Source organism: Hypomesus nipponensis, chromosome 18, assembly GCF_054491055.1.
Source record: "Hypomesus nipponensis isolate SF chromosome 18, ASM5449105v1, whole genome shotgun sequence".
Taxonomy (NCBI): domain Eukaryota; kingdom Metazoa; phylum Chordata; class Actinopteri; order Osmeriformes; family Osmeridae; genus Hypomesus; species Hypomesus nipponensis.
In genome coordinates, this window is record NC_140378.1 from 18,740,121 (window position 1) to 18,757,787 (window position 17,667).

At 47.8% G+C, this 17,667-nt stretch overlaps 1 protein-coding gene and 1 long non-coding RNA gene across 4 annotated transcripts in view; both read right to left on the bottom strand.

Moving 5' to 3' along the window:
- LOC146252574 (forkhead box protein J3-like) overlaps window positions 1-8,210 on the bottom strand; it is a 34,336-nt gene extending 26,126 nt beyond the window's left edge. For all 3 annotated transcript variants that reach the window (XR_014732083.1, XM_084680443.1, XM_084680444.1), the window contains exon 1: window positions 7,817-8,210. Coding sequence is in view for 2 of the 3 variants with exons in the window: in XM_084680443.1 (XP_084536569.1) it covers window positions 7,817-8,191 (375 nt within the window). In the remaining variant the exon portion in view is untranslated. The remainder of the gene's footprint in view (window positions 1-7,816) is intronic.
- Window positions 8,211-8,244: 34 nt separating this feature from the next.
- Window positions 8,245-16,652, bottom strand: LOC146252575 (uncharacterized). The gene is made up of 3 exons (XR_014732084.1): window positions 16,399-16,652; window positions 8,606-8,726; window positions 8,245-8,325 (listed from the first exon to the last, which is right to left on the bottom strand). It is a non-coding gene; the product is annotated as an uncharacterized LOC146252575 (long non-coding RNA).
- Window positions 16,653-17,667: the final 1,015 nt, after the last annotated feature.

Genomic DNA, 17,667 nt, shown 5'->3' on the forward strand with positions numbered 1-17,667 from the left:
GTCCATCCCTCCCTCTGTCCATTCCTCTTTTTTTCCTCTCCATTCCTCACTCATTATCCCTCCTTCTCTCCCTCTCTCTCCCCAATTCCCTCAGTTTCTTCTTTCCCCCCAAATTTTTCTTCTTCTTTCGTCTTGTTTTTCTTTCCTCGCTGAGTAGCTGTTGTTCCTTTCTCCACGAGAGGGCTGAGGAGGTTGAGAGAGCGGGGGTGGTGGTGGTGGGGGGGGGGGCATGGAACAGTGCAGAGCAGAGAGAACCTAGCTTGTCACCTCAGACTCCACTACAATAATTCAGAAAATTAAGTGGAAGCAAATGTATTACCTGGGAGGAGGAATACAATAAACACGTGTAGCTGTATATCCTGAATAGTTCTAGAGAAAATGTATACAAACACACCTACACCTTCTCCTACCCTGTCACACACACATCACCACAGCACCAACCTCTTCCACACAAACACACAGCCACACACCAGCAATCTCTCCTACTCAACCACACACACGCCTCTTTGTCTGCAGAGGGGATGACATCATAGGCCTCCAGAGGACAGCTGTCTGTCTGCAGATGGACCTCATCTCTTCACAATGAGGCCTCTTCACCACGTACAGTAAAGCCCAGCTGTGGGGTTTACGGCCGTCAATGGAGACCTGTTCCCCAGACCCCCTTTTCCCCTCCCTGAAAGCACCCATGTTGTCATGACGCTAGGAGATGGCAGTAATACACTGAGTGGTTGCGACACAAACTGAGATAATGCAATTCGTCGCTCCGCAGCCGAGTCCGCCCACTCATTTGATGGCATTCAGTGATTAATGAGCTTATTGGGCCCAGCTGGGGTTCGGCTGCCCAGCGCTAAATGGATCTCAGAGAAAAGCATCCTGCAGGGGAGCTGGAGGTGTATATGTGAGTGTGTGTGGCAGGAGGGTGTGTGTGTGTGGTGTGTGTGGCAGGAGGGTGTGTGTGTGTGGTGCGTGTGGCAGGAGGGTGTGTGTGTGTGGTGTGTGTGGCAGGAGGGTGTGTGTGTGTGGTGTGTGTGGCAGGAGGGTGTGTGTGTGTGGTGTGTGTGGCAGGAGGGTGTGTGTGTGTGGTGTGTGTGGCAGGAGAGTGTGTGCGAATGTGTGTGTGTGAGGGAGGGAGGGGTAAACATATTACTTCCTATTTTCTGGATATATTTGAGGATTATGGATTTGGAGATTAGCAGCTTGCTATACGGATGAAGGTATTTCGATAGCATCGTGGTAATTATTAGTGGAGGCTGCGTTGGTAAGACCTTCTGATGATGATGATGATTCGGAATGTGACGCAGTCTGTTGCATAAGATGCACTTCATAAGCATGAGTGACTTTTAAAATGTAGGTTTTTGGGACTGCACTAGCAGTGGCAGATACGGAGGGGAGAGATGGAGGGAGGGGGGGGTGGATGTGGAGGGAGAGATGGGAAGGGAAAGGAAGGGAGAGATTGGCAGAGAGAGATGAAGGGGAGGGGTGGGGAGAGCAAGAGAGAGAGAGGGAGTGAAACAGAGAGAGTGAAAGAGAGAGGGAGTGAAACAGAGAGAGAGGTCACATGTGTGTGTGTGTCTATATATATATATATATATATATATGCAGATGGAACGGGGGTGCTGGGCGGGCAAGGCCAGGGGCAGCATCAGCTCAGCGTGGCCACATATAGGTCAGGCCGAGGTGAGGAGGGCTGGGAGGACCACAAACGCTCCCAAACTCAGAAATGGGTCAGGTGGGGGGAGGGGGGAGGGGGGAGGGGGGAGGGGGGAGGGGGGAGGGGGGAGGGGGGAGGGGGAGAATGGACAAATGGATAGTTTTCTAATCACAGGATGTAGGTCAAAATATGTGTCAATCGTGTTGGATGGAAAAATGGGGGAAAAACGGCTATGACAGACAGAGACAACAGTGCATGTAGATTCCATACTTTTTGAATACCACAGCTAGTTATCTCACTTTGAGAGAACATTCCTAGTGAGATGAGGAGGAGGAGGATGAAGCCAGGCAGTGCGAGACGAGCGGGGAGGTAGCAGTGAGGTTAACACTACTGAAGGAGAGGGGGTGTGCTGTGCGCAGGGCTTCCACAGACAGGCAGTCAGCCCGAGTCAGCAGGATTCAGGACTTGTCTGTGTGTGTGTGTCTGTGTGTGTGTGTGTGTGTGTCTGTGTCTGTGTGTGTGTCTGTGTGTGTGTGTGTGTGTGTCTGTGTGTGTGTGTGTGTCTGTGTGTGTGTGTGTCTGTGTGTGTGTGTGTGTGTGTCTGTGTGTGTGTGTCTGTGTGTGTCTGTGTGTGTCTGTGTGTGTGTGTCTGTGTCTGTGGGTGTCTGTGTGTGGGTGTGTGTGTGTCTGTGTGTGTGTGTGTGTGTGTCTGTGTGTGTGTGTGTGTGTGTCTGTGTGTGTGTGTGTGTGTGTCTGTGTCTGTGTGTGGGTGTCTCCTCCGGTCCCTTTCTGCTGGAGTAGTGTCAGAGTTCTGGAGGACCAGGGCACACTGCCAGACTGTTACAGAGAGGGGACGGAGGGGAGAGAGAGAGAAAGAGAGAGAGAGAGAGAGAGAGAGAGGGGGGGGCAAAAGAGAGAGGGGGGCAAGAGTGAGGGGGCGGCAGTATGTGGATGATTAAAGTTGGAGCAGGAGAAAGAAGACGTTTGATCGAAGGCTTGGTTAAGAGTTTAGAGGCGTCTGGGCTCCATACAGCCCATAATAAGAGAGGTATCCTCCAGTAGCAGGCCTTGACACACACACACACACGTTGCATGTTGAGGGTGTCTGGCTGCATCCAACACAGTCAAATACATATTCATTTCATTTGATGCCCCCATCCCCCTGCACTGCACAGTCACTTCATAGATGCCATCCACGAGAGCTGTGTGTGTGTTTGTGTGTCGGTATGTGTGTGTATGTGTGTGTGACAAGATAGAAACTGGAGCTGCTTCCCTCCAGAGACCCACTGTAGCTAAGCACTCTGCACATCACTAACACTAACACAGCTAAGCATGTGCCAACGCACATTACCCCCCCAGCTATGACAAAGTCCTGTTCCTATAATCAACTGCTTTTTCTGTCTGCATCGCCCGCCTTCCGACCGTGATGGGCTGGCGCCCAGCTTGGAGCGTGGCGTTTTCAAGATGGTGGACATTGCGGAGTCAGGGGGCAAAGCCAGGTCAGTGCTGGCGTCACAGCTGGGCGCTGAAGTGACAGCCCTGTCAGGGAGAGCTGTCTCCGAGGAGACGGGGGAGGGGAAGGGACTTCAAATACACACCACGGGCACCGTCCCAAGAGTTAAGAGAGAAATAGCTTCCTTTCCTGCGCCCCCCCCCTCCCTTCCCTGTTCCCCCGGGTCTTTTGCCGCCTCCCACTTCCCCGAACCTGCTCTCTGGAGTGTGCACAACGAGAGTGCACGTGGAAGTCTGAGAGGGCTGTGTCTGGACCGAGCGAGGCTCTCTCGATCAGTGATATGCTGTCTGAGCAGAGAAGAAGCAGGGGAATCTTAAACGGGTTCAAAGGAAGGATGGTTTTGGGATGCCCCTCTTGCCACGCCATGATCACTCCCCCGTGATCCTGGCCACGCCTCTGATTCTTGAACTCCCAGCCCCTTGAACCTGGCCTGCCCCTCGGTGAAGGCCCCGCCCCTTGATCCTGGCCACGCCCCTGGGTGAAGGCCCCGCCCCTCGATCCTGGCCACGCCCCTGGGTGAAGGCCCCGCCCCTTGAACCTGGCCACGCCCCTGGGTGAAGGCCCCGCCCCTCGATCCTGGCCGCGCCCCTGGGTGAAGGACCCGCCCCTTGATGCTGGCCACGCCCCTGGGTGAAGGCCCCGCCCCTTGATGCTGGCCACGCCCCTGGGTGAAGGCCCCGCCCCTCGATGCTGGCCACGCCCCTGGGTGAAGGCCCCGCCCCTGGCAGCATGCTTATGTAGGAACGGGAGGAATGTGGGAGAAGGTGCCAACTGTGCCTGCAGGCAGATACTGCAGAGACATGCTGCTGCTGCTGCAGAGACGTCTTCTCCAACACAGTCTCCACACCCATCATTAGACATTTGACAAGATAATACAATATTCCACCAGACACCCCACCCCTCCCCCCGCACCCCCCCACCCTCTCCCCAGGCCAGTTGGCACAGTGGATGGGGGGGGGGGGGGGGGTATACTCAAGGGGAATCCCTTAGTGTTAATGAAGAATGGAATCCTGAAGCTGGTAGTTAATTAGTCGTATATATTGAAAATCTCTTTTCATTAGTGCTGCTTAGCTGTTCGGTTTGCTGACTGGTAGCAGTGCTACTGTAACTAACACCAGCCTCACAGCTTCGAGTATGATTACAAATCCCGGAATCATAAAAATAATTGCATGAAAATGCGAGCCATGGTCATCATTTCAATCTGCTAAAAAGGAAAGGGCAGTATTAGGATTATTGACCCAGGTGCCTGAGGAGTTTGCATCTGGACACACACACACACACACACACACACACACACACACACACACATCTGGCCGGCAGACAGGACAGGCGTGACATGTTAACAGGGAATGCTGGGATGCATGTAACAGCAATGTCTGGGTTGCCAGGCAGCAGAGAGTAAACACAGAGTGGTGAGCGCAGCTCAACAAAAAAGGTGTTTGTCACCGACAAACTGATGCACTTTACTCAACAGTTCAACTTGTTTTGAACACACACACACACACACACGCACACACCAATCACGCCCACACACACAAAAACATTCCCCTGAAGACACACGGTGTTACCACACCCTCCTCACACAAGCCTTGGCCTTCGCTGCAGTGGGAGTCTGCTGAAGGCCCAGCCAGACCAACAGCTAGAAAGATGGGAGGAAGCCACCGCAATGTCAGGCCCCACTGCTCGTTTGAGGTCACTGTTGTGACACTCGGCTGCCGTCAAAAGGTCAAAGGTCACCTAAGCTTGAGCGCCTTTTCCACCGTCACATTAAGGCCGCTAATTCATCGGCAATTAGCTGGCTGGGAGAGATAGCCTCTGGATATGGGGTCAGGTCAAGCAGCATAGCGCAAGGCTAATGGTTAGTGCAAGCGACCGAGCACGCAGTGCATTTTAAAGCGGTGGAAAAAAGATTTAAGTGTAAAAACGATTCGATAGATTAGGCTAATCTGATTTGAGGAAAGGTTAAACAACGCAAAGATGAAAAGGGTCAAGTAAACAGTCTAACAGCCAGGCTGGCTCCATGTGGGTCCAAGTTGTCCGGGAGGGCCAATGGTTGGCAAGAGCTTTCAGACAGGCGGGGAAACTCTTTAATCCATCGACCAATCAGAGTGAAAAGATGGTCCGTCTCTGAAGCTGCACACTAACCAGTGGGACCTAGTTGGCCAGGGTGCAGGGATACGTGGGTGTAAAAGGGCTGCTGGGGCCAGAGCAGAGGGCGTGAGAAAGTAGAGCGGAGCAGCAGAGCGCTCTGAAAGAGAGGTTTGGGGATGTAGACAGAGCCTTCTCCGGGGACAGCGCCGCCCTGGTGGAGACGCGTGGAGGCGCAGCTGATCAGAGGAGGCTGTGATGCAAGAGACAACACTGCAACCACTCTTTATGGATTTTAGTTTAACCTTTATTTTAACCAGGCAAAACTTAAGAAATGTTCAATTAAAATGGCAGCCTGGCATGTAGTAAAAGTCACTTGAGGGGCAATAGGACAAGATCTGGAAGATAAAACAAGGATTCAAAGAGCACAGCAGTGAAACAAAAGAAAAGGACCCACCCTTATTAAAGCACAACATGCATAACATCAAGGAGCAACATTTAAAAAAAAGAACCACAAGGAAATGACATCACGCGATCCATGAGAGTTTTACCAAGACAATAGGCCCACAACAACAACAGTTCACTTGGACACCGACCCTCATCAGCCCAGTTTTATGGAACAACAATCTATTAACAGACTTTAGCGGCAACTTTCACAGGATATGGAACATTCTAGAGCAACCGTGGCATAACACCCCAGTCACCTTGGCTCAACAAGTTAAGAACCCTCCACACTTTCCACTCTCTCTGAGAGGATGCAGACATCTTGCGACCTTGACGAGTTATCTGATTATAATAACTGGATGTATCCTGTGGCTAATGTGCCAGTGTGTTCAAAGCATCAACTGTGTGTGTGTGTAGGAGAGTGTGTGTGTGTGCGTGTGTGTGTGGGAGAGTGTGTGTGTGTGTGTGTGTGTGTGGGAGAGAGAGAGAGTGTGTTGTCCTGGTTTCAACTCTGCCTCTCCAGCACATCCACATTATCATAGTGAGCAGACGGAGTGCGTGTGTTGGGTAGCAAACTCTCGCTCCGCTACCCCCCGCCCCCCCCCCCGTCTCCTCCTCCTCTCTCCTGCCGAGCTGCACTGGCGTCATCTGTACACGGCACACGTATGGAGACACGCACAAAGGCCGACTACAGATGGCACACACACACACATACCTGTACACACACACACACATACCTGTACACACACACACACCTGTACACACATACACACACCTGTACACACATACAGAGGCCTACCTAAGTGTGGAGAGAACTAGAGCATGTGTCGTCTACTTGATGTGTGTGTGTGTGCGTGTGTGTGCGTGCAGGTGTGTGCCTTTGTGTGCGTGTATATCTGTGTGTCTGTACGGATTAGTGCTTATATTCACGTCTGTATTTCTGTGCGTACACGTTTCCCATGCACACGCACGCACGCACACACACACGCGTGTGTACAAGTGTCTGCTCCTGTGTGTTCCCGGTGTGTTCTCATCTCCGAGGCAGCCAGACAGACGCGCTGCCGGCCCCCTGCTGTGCGCAGCTGATCCTCATCACCTGGGTTGTAATGAGCACGCCTGCGTTGCCCTTTGATGCTGATCGCTGGTGTGCAACCCCAGCCTCCCCGCCACAGGGCCAGACAGCATCCGGGGATAAACGTTAGCAGGTCCCCCATCCTCACCCCACAGGGACGGGCTGGCGTTTGCGCGCACAGGACGGCCTCCGTGTTTACGAGCGTTTCGAAATGGGATTCAGGAGTGATGGCGCTGAGTGGGGCGATGGCGTGAGAGGGTCCAGAGACTTTCGGAGGGAGTGAAATCTGAGTGCGGCGTCGGCGAGAACGCACTTGGCTACTTTCTTTCTGGAGGGTGATTGCTCGTAATGACGGAAAGGTGTGCTCTTGGATCTATGGATTGTGAGTTGACCGGGTTCCCACAGTTCTATACAGAGCCCTATAGCTACACAAGCTGACTGTTTGTCAACGTCTGGCTGGCACGCAATTTAGCTCAGGAACAGTGTGTGGGAGATTAAAACCTGAAAATAAACACAGGTTTGTCAAAAGGAGAGTGGAGGGGGGAGAAAGACTCGCTGAGGAAATCTCGGAGAGATTAGATGAGGGTACTTGAGGAACGTTGGCAGAGTCCTGAATGCGGGAGAGAAAGGGCTGCATCTATCCATCTCTCGGTTAATAAGGAGAAGGATTCCCCAGACTCAGGCAGCGGGCCTACTAATCTGTCTCCCACAAAACCGTCACCTCTCCTCCTCATATTGCCTTGGATTTACATAGCAGAATTGACATTCAGTGCAGACTTTAATAACGGCACTTGAATGGAAGCTAATTCCGTCACTCACAGCTGTGACCTCTAACCCTTCGGCTTGCTGCAAAGCCCGGAACTTGTGGCTGGACCGTGGCTTCGACCGTTACTTGAGGAAAAGGTTATATTTAAAGGGATTTCTATGGCAAATTATAAGAGGAATATATATTTTTTTTAAGTAAGGTACCAAAAGGTGATAATGATCCTTTAAAGCGTCTCCCTTTCACACACACACACACACACACACACACTCTCCGGGGTCCTACCTTCCAGCCGCTGCCAGCTTCTCTGTAGTAGGGGAAGTTGTCGCAGATCCACTGGTAGATCTCGCTCAGGGTCATCCTCTTGCGTGGGGAGCCGTTGATGGCGAAGGTGATGAGGCTGGCGTAGCTGTAGGGCGGCTTGCCGTCCCGGTGCTGGGACGCCTCCTCCTGGTCCAGGGTGGTGCCCGGGTCCAGCTGCCCGGCCTTCTTCCCCGGCCCAGGGCCGTGGCCGTGGGGGAGGTGGTGGTGGTGGTGGTGGTGGTGGCCGTGGTTCCCGCCGCGATGATGCCCGCCGTCTGACTTCTGGATGGCTGCCAGCATGCTGAGCTGGGGGAGCCAGTCCATGGAGGTTAGGCTGCTCTCCAGTTCAGAGGTCATGGTGGGAGAGGTTGGAGGGTCAGAGGTCGGCGATGGGGGAGGGGGTGGGGGGTGGGGGGGGTTCAGGGGCGGGGGGGCAGGAGACTCTCAGGTAGTTCACTGGATGGCGTTTGCACGGCGACCAATGCTGAAGTCTGAGGGAGAGGAAAACAGAAGGTTTGTTTCAGGACTGTTAGAGCTATATCTGAAACTGGGGATTGTGGAACGGATTGGGTAATTGGGTTCAGCAGTAGCCAAGTATTAACTTTCTAATTTTATGACAGCCCACACACTGTTGCCTTCGCTGGAACAGAGGTGATCCATTTGCTATTTCTGAGCCACTCGGCTTGAGTCAAATCCATAATTTTTTATAACCGAATAACATTTTGGTGAATGGTGGATACGGATATAGACTCGGGCACGCGCGGTTCTTACTGTCTCCATGTCGTTCCATCCCTCCACGGCTCTGAGCATGCGTGGAACCTGCGGCGTCTGAAGGAGGCGTTCTCTGGCCCATGTTCACGTTGTCCTCATGTAGCTGCTGCTTGGGCCTAGCCTGCAACAACACCCAGAACTGTCAACATCACAAAGACACCACCAGTCAAAGCCACACCACACTCAACCAGGAGAAGCACAGTAAACGGCAGCATATCTACGGCCTGTACAGAGTGAACTCACATTCAGATATCTAAAGCCTGTAGATATGGTTCTGTGTAGATATCCCACCATACACGCCAAGCAACAAAAACACAATTTTTCTAACCGTGTCTTGACGCTCTGTCATTTCTTCCTGCTCCGGAGGCGAAAAGGCAACTGGGCCTGCAGAGTGACTAAAAGCTGGGGAATTGTTTTCACAAGTGCCTGCCAAATGGGGGGAACTGCTCTGGAGGAATTCCAACTCTCCAGAGGAACCCAAAAAGCCCCCCAGTACCAACTCCCCCACCACCACCCCCACCCCCACCTCCCACCTCCCCCTTTGAACAATGTGCCTCGCTCTGCTGTCAAGTCCAAGCCCTGCCTTTCAGGCCATGATCTGAACACACAGCCTCGGACACATACAATGACAGCGCTTGAGAGGCAGCCTTGCAGCCCCCTCCTAATTTGCAGGCTATTTTTAGAGGGGTCCCGCTCCAAACTTGTGTGAGCTGAGAGGGTTTTGGTAGGGCTTCGGGCGAATACCTGCAACGAGACCTGAAATATGCTGTCAAGTCACAAATGTGGCATGCTGTTTGGGATGCCTTGGGACGGGGGGGCATGGTGACATGAGTCAGGAGATAGGGATTCTCGGCTGTCGTTCCAATCTGGAGAGGTGTTGAACCCTTGTACATGTACACTGACGCAACTGTGGTTTTATGAGGAAACCCAAGCAATGTATACATCGTATACGAACATATGGAATATTTACGGCACTTAATTCAATTCACTTTATTGATCCTGAGGGAAATTTAATTCAAAGGCTTCGCTTTGTCAGAGTCAAAGGCATATAATCTGGACCAGACATCCTTATTTTTTCAACCGACAATGAGTCTACAAACACCACAAAAGTATTACCTGCATCTACAATCCCACAAGATAACCTTCAAGCATCCTTTAACTGAGAAGAATTCACCATCCCACACATTCACATGCACCGTAGCGTCTAGCGCAACTTCAATGAGACTGTCCACCAGGAATACAAACTCTGTCTGCTCTCTACCAATCTCCCTTGAGAGAAAGAAAATGCAAAAAATAAAACTGGGAAATACTTCTGCAAACCAGCAAACCGGCTTAATTACAAGTTGAAAAAACAAATGTTTAGCACACACTCATAAAGCCAAACAAGCTGGAGAAGGACGGGGGGGCGGAGAGGAGAGGAAGGAGGGGGCAAAATGCCTGGTATAGCTTTCGTGCCGCCACCCCCTTCTCTTCCTCAAGGCCCTGGCACTCTGGGAGAAGCCGGAGCCAGCCCCCCCCCCCCCCCCCCCCCATCCCAGGCAGCCATCTTAATTAGTCCACCTTTTAGCTGAGGGGAAGGTGGTGGAGGGAGAGGGGGAGGGAGAGAAGAAAAAGAAGAAGAAAAAAAAACAACACACAACAAGTTCTTATTTTCCCCTCATTAAGGGGAGGCTTGAGCTGCAAATCAGCCTGCCACAAGCCCCGACCTGCAGTCCTGCTTCTTCTATGGTTGTTATTGTTGTTGTTCTCGGGAGCTCTGCAGCGTGGGCCGCACAGTTGCGGTAGGTAGCAGTAGCGCCGGCGTTAGCCTAATGCAGGGCTGGCATGACTAATAGAAGCAAGCAGTAAGACAGGGCACGACTCTGCTTCTGGGGAAGGACGTGGTACCGGCAGACGGAGCTTACCCAGTCAACTGGTCCCTCAGTGACTGCTACAATCCCAGCATACCTGCGAGCTCTGCGCCTATTGTTGCTGTTAAGTGTTTGTATAGTTGCTGCTCTTCTTTGCCATGTTCGCGTCCGCAGAAGAAAAACCCAAGCCTGTGTCTTCTGGAGGACTTAAATATTACAGTTAATGAGAAGCTTTGTGTTGTGGCCTTCCACCATTTTGAAGCCTCTGACTTGTGGATGTGTGTTAATGCCTAAACGCAGACATTTGTTAACCACAGATATGAAACAAAAAACAAAGCTTGGCCACAACCACAGTCTGTGTCAGTGTGACAACCAAAGGTCCGATTGGAAACGTGACTAGGTGAGACACAAGGAGTCGAGGACAGTGGCGAAACTCTGCTATAAATTTTGGGGGGGACAATTATATGGCATTTTCTCAAGATCAATTCCTGAGGGGGACACCAAAATTACTGCTATAACACATCGCCTACATTGTAATAAGTTAAATGTATATTGTTAATATTATTTAAATGTTTATAGTGATTTACTGGGGGGGAGAAATCCTATTTTTCCCAGGATGGGGGGGGGGGGGTTGTGTCCCCCCCGGGATCTCTGCCTATGGACAGGGACTCAAAGAGATGACTTCACGCAAGGACCACCAATGCATTCATTAACAAATGCTAATCAACTACAGTAATTCAAAAAAGCTTCCAAATGAATTGATGAAAGAAACACAGAGCTTATGTGCTGTGAGCCTTCAAGATACAGCCCAAGAGAAAACTGAGAGCTTCAGATAGATTGATGTTTAGTTTTTTTAAGATTCCAAATATTTTTGTTGTTAAAATGCTACTTGTGGTGTTTCTTGTTGCTCAGGAAACTCTCGATGACAAAGATAAAACAACTTATAACTTATTTATTAAAGTTTCTTCCAGTCATGAGTATTACAGGTGCCACCTTGACCATGCGTCCTTCTGACTACCCCTTCCTGGTTCCTCGTCACATGACGTTGAGCCCAGTACGCCACACTACTGCTCGGTGAATCTGTCTCCTACGAGAAGGACTACGAGACACCATTTGAATGCATTGTTAGGGTGTTTTCCAACTAGCTACAATCGCAAGTCAGATGGCTGAGCGGTTAGGGAATCGGGCTCTTAATCAGAAGGTTGCCGGTTCGATTCCCAGCCGTGCCGAATGCCGTTGTGTCCTTGGGCAAGGCACTTCACCCTACTTGCCTCGCTACTGTAAGTCGCTCTGGATAAGAGTGTCTGCTCAATGACTAAATGTGAATGTAAGTCACACTGCAGAGTCATTAACTCCTGTTCTGATTCTGATTCACTGAGAGGAGAGCAGTAGGCCCCGGTCCTGAGGCGGGATGGGAGGAAAGTGGGGATCCTTAGGTCAGTATTTCCTGGACAGATAGACTAAATATTTGTAGTGACATTGCTTGTAAAAAGGGCTACACAAATACAATTTGTTTAGTGAATAAAGGCCCGCTCTCGTCATAATTAAACGCATTTGCTCAGAAAACAGAATATCTTTGATGCGAGGTTTGAGGATCTCTAGAATCCTGTTTCACCTCTTGCCACTGTCACTGTGGGTCAAGCGCCGCCGGACTTAAACAGCGATAAAACTTTCAGAAGTTCTATACGAGCACTGATTAGTTCACACTTCAAGGAAAAGATTATACGCATTAGCCTAACACAGAGAGTGGCGACTTGGACTTGAACCGGCTGAAAACATACAGTATGAACGCATTATTCAAAGCCTCGTCAGTCTACAGGCACAGCACTCTCTACACAGGGCATGAGGCTTTCATATCTGGGCATATTGTCCCTTTAAAAGAGTTTCTGTGAGGCCTGTGTGTGATTGAATGTATTCACCCATTAGACTTTGTAGCTGTGATGCACTCACTCAGCTGAATGCATCACTAACAGCTCACAGCCCCCCGCTGCTCGCAGGCTTTTAGACTGAGAGGGGCTTTGCAGTTCTGCATTTTAATAGAGAACTCTGAATGGAGTGGAAAGGGAGCAAGAGGGAGAGCGAAAGAAAGAGCGAGAGAGAGAGAGAGCGAGCGAGAGAGGGCAAGAAAGAGTGTGTGTGTGGAAGAGAGCAAGAAAGGATGGTATCAAAATATTTTCAGAGGAAGACAAAATAATGACAAAATACACGCCTCCCAGAGGGTGTCGAGCTTGGGGGCTGAGGAGGATTCTGGGTAGGGCCTGTGTCATGTGGGAAGGCTAATGTGTCAAAAGAAGCCTGGCGGCATACCGAAAGCTGTCATGTCTAGGAGAACCGGGCATTAAAAAGAGAGAAAAGGGTCCAAAAAGCCAAAGCAAGAGTTGTAATTACTTTCCACTTCAATGCGACACAACTTATGGCTGCAAAAAGCCTAGTTTCTACCATATTGAAGCAAATGCAGCTGCTCATATTTGGGCGGCTGCTTCTTCTGCTCATCTCTCAATGAAGTTGAGTCAAGCCCTCTTAAATAGACATTACCATAGTGTGTCTTTGATGTTATCCTGTTTACTCTCTGAGGGCTGGATCCAAGACGCACGCAACCACGTCGTGACCCACATTTTCACCTGGATCGCGCATTGATGTGAACGCACTGCTGCGCTCTCAGGGCAGCAGGGTATACACGGTGCGAGGCCCTTCCATGCCCAACAGCAGCTAGGACCCAACAGACCCACTGGGGAACGACTGAGCTGAGATGAAGCTGCACCCGTTCTCAGAACCGCAATAGGAACTGACTGAGGTCATAATGGAAAGCTTTTAGCCTATCCCAAGACAACCTGAGGGAAACACCGTGCGTGGTCGACTCTGAACGTGACACCTTGAAACAAGACAAAGAGGCCCAGGCCAACCACTCACAGACGTGTAGGCTACAACTAACAACCAGGAACAGCAATCCTCAAAACTGAGATCTCGCGAACGGCAAAGTTAAAAAGGCGTATTTTGTCATAAATAAAATATGGTAGTGCAGCATTCCGACACTCCCCCTGCGAAGTGTCTCTGGGGAGGGAAGGATGCTGTTTGTGAACTTAGCACAGTACAGAAGCTATAGCTCTGCGTCACCAAGACTGAAACCGCATTCCCAGATCCAGCTGTATTCTGCAAGGAGTATTCCTCTTTAAAAATTCATTAATTTACAGCAAAAATAGATTAAAGCGCCCAACTGCGCCAACTGAAAAAGTTTGGCTTGTGAAAAGCATTAATAATGTAACAAGCCCCCAAAACCTAGAGACATAAGGCTTGAAGGAACGGCTTAGGTTGTGTTGCACTTTATAATAGGAAGTAATTTACATTTTTTTATTCACTTATTCCAGCTTTTTGGTGGTTGTTTATAATTACATTGTTTTACATACAAATTGTCTAACAATTGCTACTCATTATAACATAAATACTTGAGTGTAATAAAGCACTAAGTCATTAAGACTAAGGCTTTACATGAAAATCACACAAGAGAGCTTAAACTATGAATGGCAGCAGCATAATATGTCTGAATCGTTCTACAGAAATGTTTATCCTAGATCCCTCATCTCTCACAAATTCTCTATCACTTGCGGAATTTGCACTGCAGCTTGCACTCCAACTGTCAGATTGATTGAATGAATGATTTGGATTAATGAGCAAGCTTGCCACAATTATAAATCTGAAACTACTCTACTGTAGTAGTAGTAGTTTGTGCAAAAATTGGTTGAATCACATTTTGTTATAACATCAAAACCCCATAAATGATATTCAAACTGAATCAAGAATATATATTTTATTTTTTTAAAGAATTCAACTCCAAGAACTTCCGCTGTTGGTTAGAGCCATGTTGGGAGTAGGCCAAGCTGAATAAAGAAGTTAAAAGCACTCACACTCGGTCTGCTGTCCATCCACCTGCAGGGGTCTGGTTACCCCATCTAATGGTGGGTCATTTAAATAATCACTTTAACAAGGGTCTTGTTTAGTCATGCTTTCAGGCAGAAAAAGAGCTGAAATTATAAACGATGAAATTGGTATCATGCTAGGTCTGTAATATTCATGAACATGCTAGGTGAGAGATAACTGTAATTCCCTGGAGAATACAAGTGACCGTTTCTGTCTGGTGTACAGCTGACTGAAATAGAAGCTCTTATTGGACTGAAGGCAGTGAGTGACATCTTGTTTTGTCAAAGGAGCAAACCATTAGTTCCAATATAAGACGTAACAAAGACCACGCAAACATGATTGATTCATATTGTGACTACATAGTGCTTATGTACAAAAAAAAACATTTGAATTCATACTGTATATCTGCAAAGACCAGGAATCAGTTCTAATTCCACTCACTTGAAGTTCCCTCATGCTCAATCACTAATTTTATAGCAGTGGTGCATTTGCTGACATTGACAGTAATTACAACGACCTTTCTGATATTAAAATACAAATCAGAAAACATTATGAGGGTTCCTTCTCTGCACATTTTAATGTGATTCTGCATAACATATTTTAATGAGGCATTAAGGGGTCTATGAGTGATCTATTGAGAATGTCTACAATGGCAATCAGTAGAGAGTGTGGCAGCTGTTCTGCAATTAAAAAGCCAAATTACCCTCAATCAACACCATTTAAGAGCGCACGTAAATCTCAGCACAAATAATGATGAGAAAAGGCTGCTCAGGCTGATCTCATCTTGATGGGAAGAAGATATTCGTATCAAATTGGGAACTAGGACTCTCTTCAGAAAGGAATATTGGTATTTGGAAGTTGCCTGACAGCCTTTGAGGTGCTGTTACAAGTACTGGGTGTCGTCAATACAGCTGTTCAATATCTTGAGATCTTTGCATAGGCAGACCAGTGATGGGGTCATTTTGACCAGAAGAAGCTTTGTGACAGAATATAATCCCTACTAATGAGGGGGTTTGTTCACCAAGTCCCTGTTTATTCCCAAAATGCTGTCAATTGAGTTGTAAACAAAACCTCAAATTGATGTAGGATGTTAGGGAAAAACTCTGACAGGAAAGGAAACAGGTGATGAACCTTACCCTGGGACAGTCTTGACTCTTGTCCAATTCATGGGTGGAGGAGTTTGCATTCATTCTACCAGCCCCAGTCTTTTACGAGCTCAAGCTTACCCTTGCAGTTTTAGATGAGAATATGCTGGCATGGGCATACACTTGCGATAGGTTTTTGCCTAATAACGAGAAACTTCAACACTTCATTGTGGACTCTGTACCATACTTGGTTATCCAAACCGGGTATAGTAATTAAACGTTGTCAGTTAATGTCATCTTTTGTTTGTTTTTTTTACACTGACCCAGCGGATGTCACCAACCATAAAAGACCACCTCCAGTTGGAGATGGGTTTATTCTTGAAAACTTTGTAACAGACTATCTAGTTACCCTAAATCGCTCTAAATCAATGTCGTCGAAGAAATTAAAATGCTACTTTTGACAACTTACTGTTGAGATTTGATTGGGGCACAGACAAATGAAGGAATGTGTTGGGTCGCTAATGACAGCAATGAGCTTCAGTGACCACACTTCAAAAGTTAGGCTGTATCCCGCCCATGCTGTCTTAATCTGGTCCATTATATTCGATGTACCGACAAATGCGCGTTATTCGTTAGAGAACACGAACAGACCAATAGCCGCATTTCTAATTTTGTATACAGTAGGCTACTATGCATGTACTACATTGGGTTACCGATTTACAAAAAAAATAACATCCATAGTCTGATGCCAACTTATAGAAGTTCAACCATTATGTTCATAAGCCGTCTGGGCACAGACGGCAATGACTAACAGGAAACCTGTCAAGACCTGTTTGCAACACAATCCCAGAACTCATGAACATGTATTTGCCTGTCAGTATGATTTTTTTTCTCCGAGGCTTGCTTACTGACATTCCCAAATTCTTTTGCTGAGACTACTTACCCCGTGGATGGCTGCAAACCGGTTCAAAATGTACGGAGGTTCAGCGGTTCCACAACTGCACTTGAAAAATTCCTTCTTGGAAGAGGCTTTTAAACTTGAATCTAGAGCTGTCACTTTCGTTGCATGACTCGTTCTACCGTCAGGTAGATCAATGCTGTGGTCAGTTGAGTCCGTTGGGTTGTGAGACTTGACCCGCTATTCTGATTTGCTCGTTCAACAACAGGATCTCGGGTCTCCCTACTCCGCTCTCTCCTCTCGAGCCAAACCACCGGAACTACTTCCAATGCCAGCCGGAGCACGTTGAAGATGAATTCATGCACCACACAATCAGGACAAATGAAATCACATTTAAACTAGTTCCTGTCCTTAATTAACTTTTACAGCTTCACATTGTTATTACTGCAAATTGCATGATGATCATTTTTACAGATAAGATTATTATTATAATCGAAAGCATGTCATAGATATAGTGCAAATTGCTGTTAATAAATATCAGTAATTGCAAGAAGGCGGTCTATTGATATATTGATCCAAAAATAGGCGTTATATTTTATAATAAAAGAGTTAACGTAGTGATGCCTATCACTAATAACATCCCGATTATTATCAACATCAGACGACTTTACCATCTATCATAGTACATGTCTTACGTTTGCTGTTTAAGTATTGCATACAGAATTGTCTTTAAATGACTCTTGTATTACACAAATATTTTTTCATTTTGTGTTAAGTGGAATGAATGTATGCTTTATGTTGCTGATCGACTATTTCGTCACTTTAAACATGATCTGGCCTACATTTACTCAACATGGGGAACAATACTATCTGGCACTAACAACAAGACCGATAACAACATTATGATGATCGGTGATTTGGTTTATACAGTAATTAACAAAATCCAATTCACCATCATTGAATATGCCATTGGATCCTTTTGTTAAGAAAACAATACATTTATATTGGTGTTTGTGTTTTGGAGCTGATTGAGACCATTGGTATAGGGATAATTGTGAATATTACTCAATGCTGCATCCACCTGGATCGTGTGTGCCAATGCATTGGAATGCAAAAGCATATTCAAACCAAACGAAGTTTGTATCGTCTTTTGTATAGTCAGAGGGCTTTAGAGATGTCAATACTCAAGAACTAAAATGACCTAATACAACTGAAAATACAATGAAAAACTGATGCGAGAGAATAAAATAAGAGAAAAAATAAATAGCCAACAAGAAAAATAGGAATTATTGGTCGAAAACTAGACATTCTTAT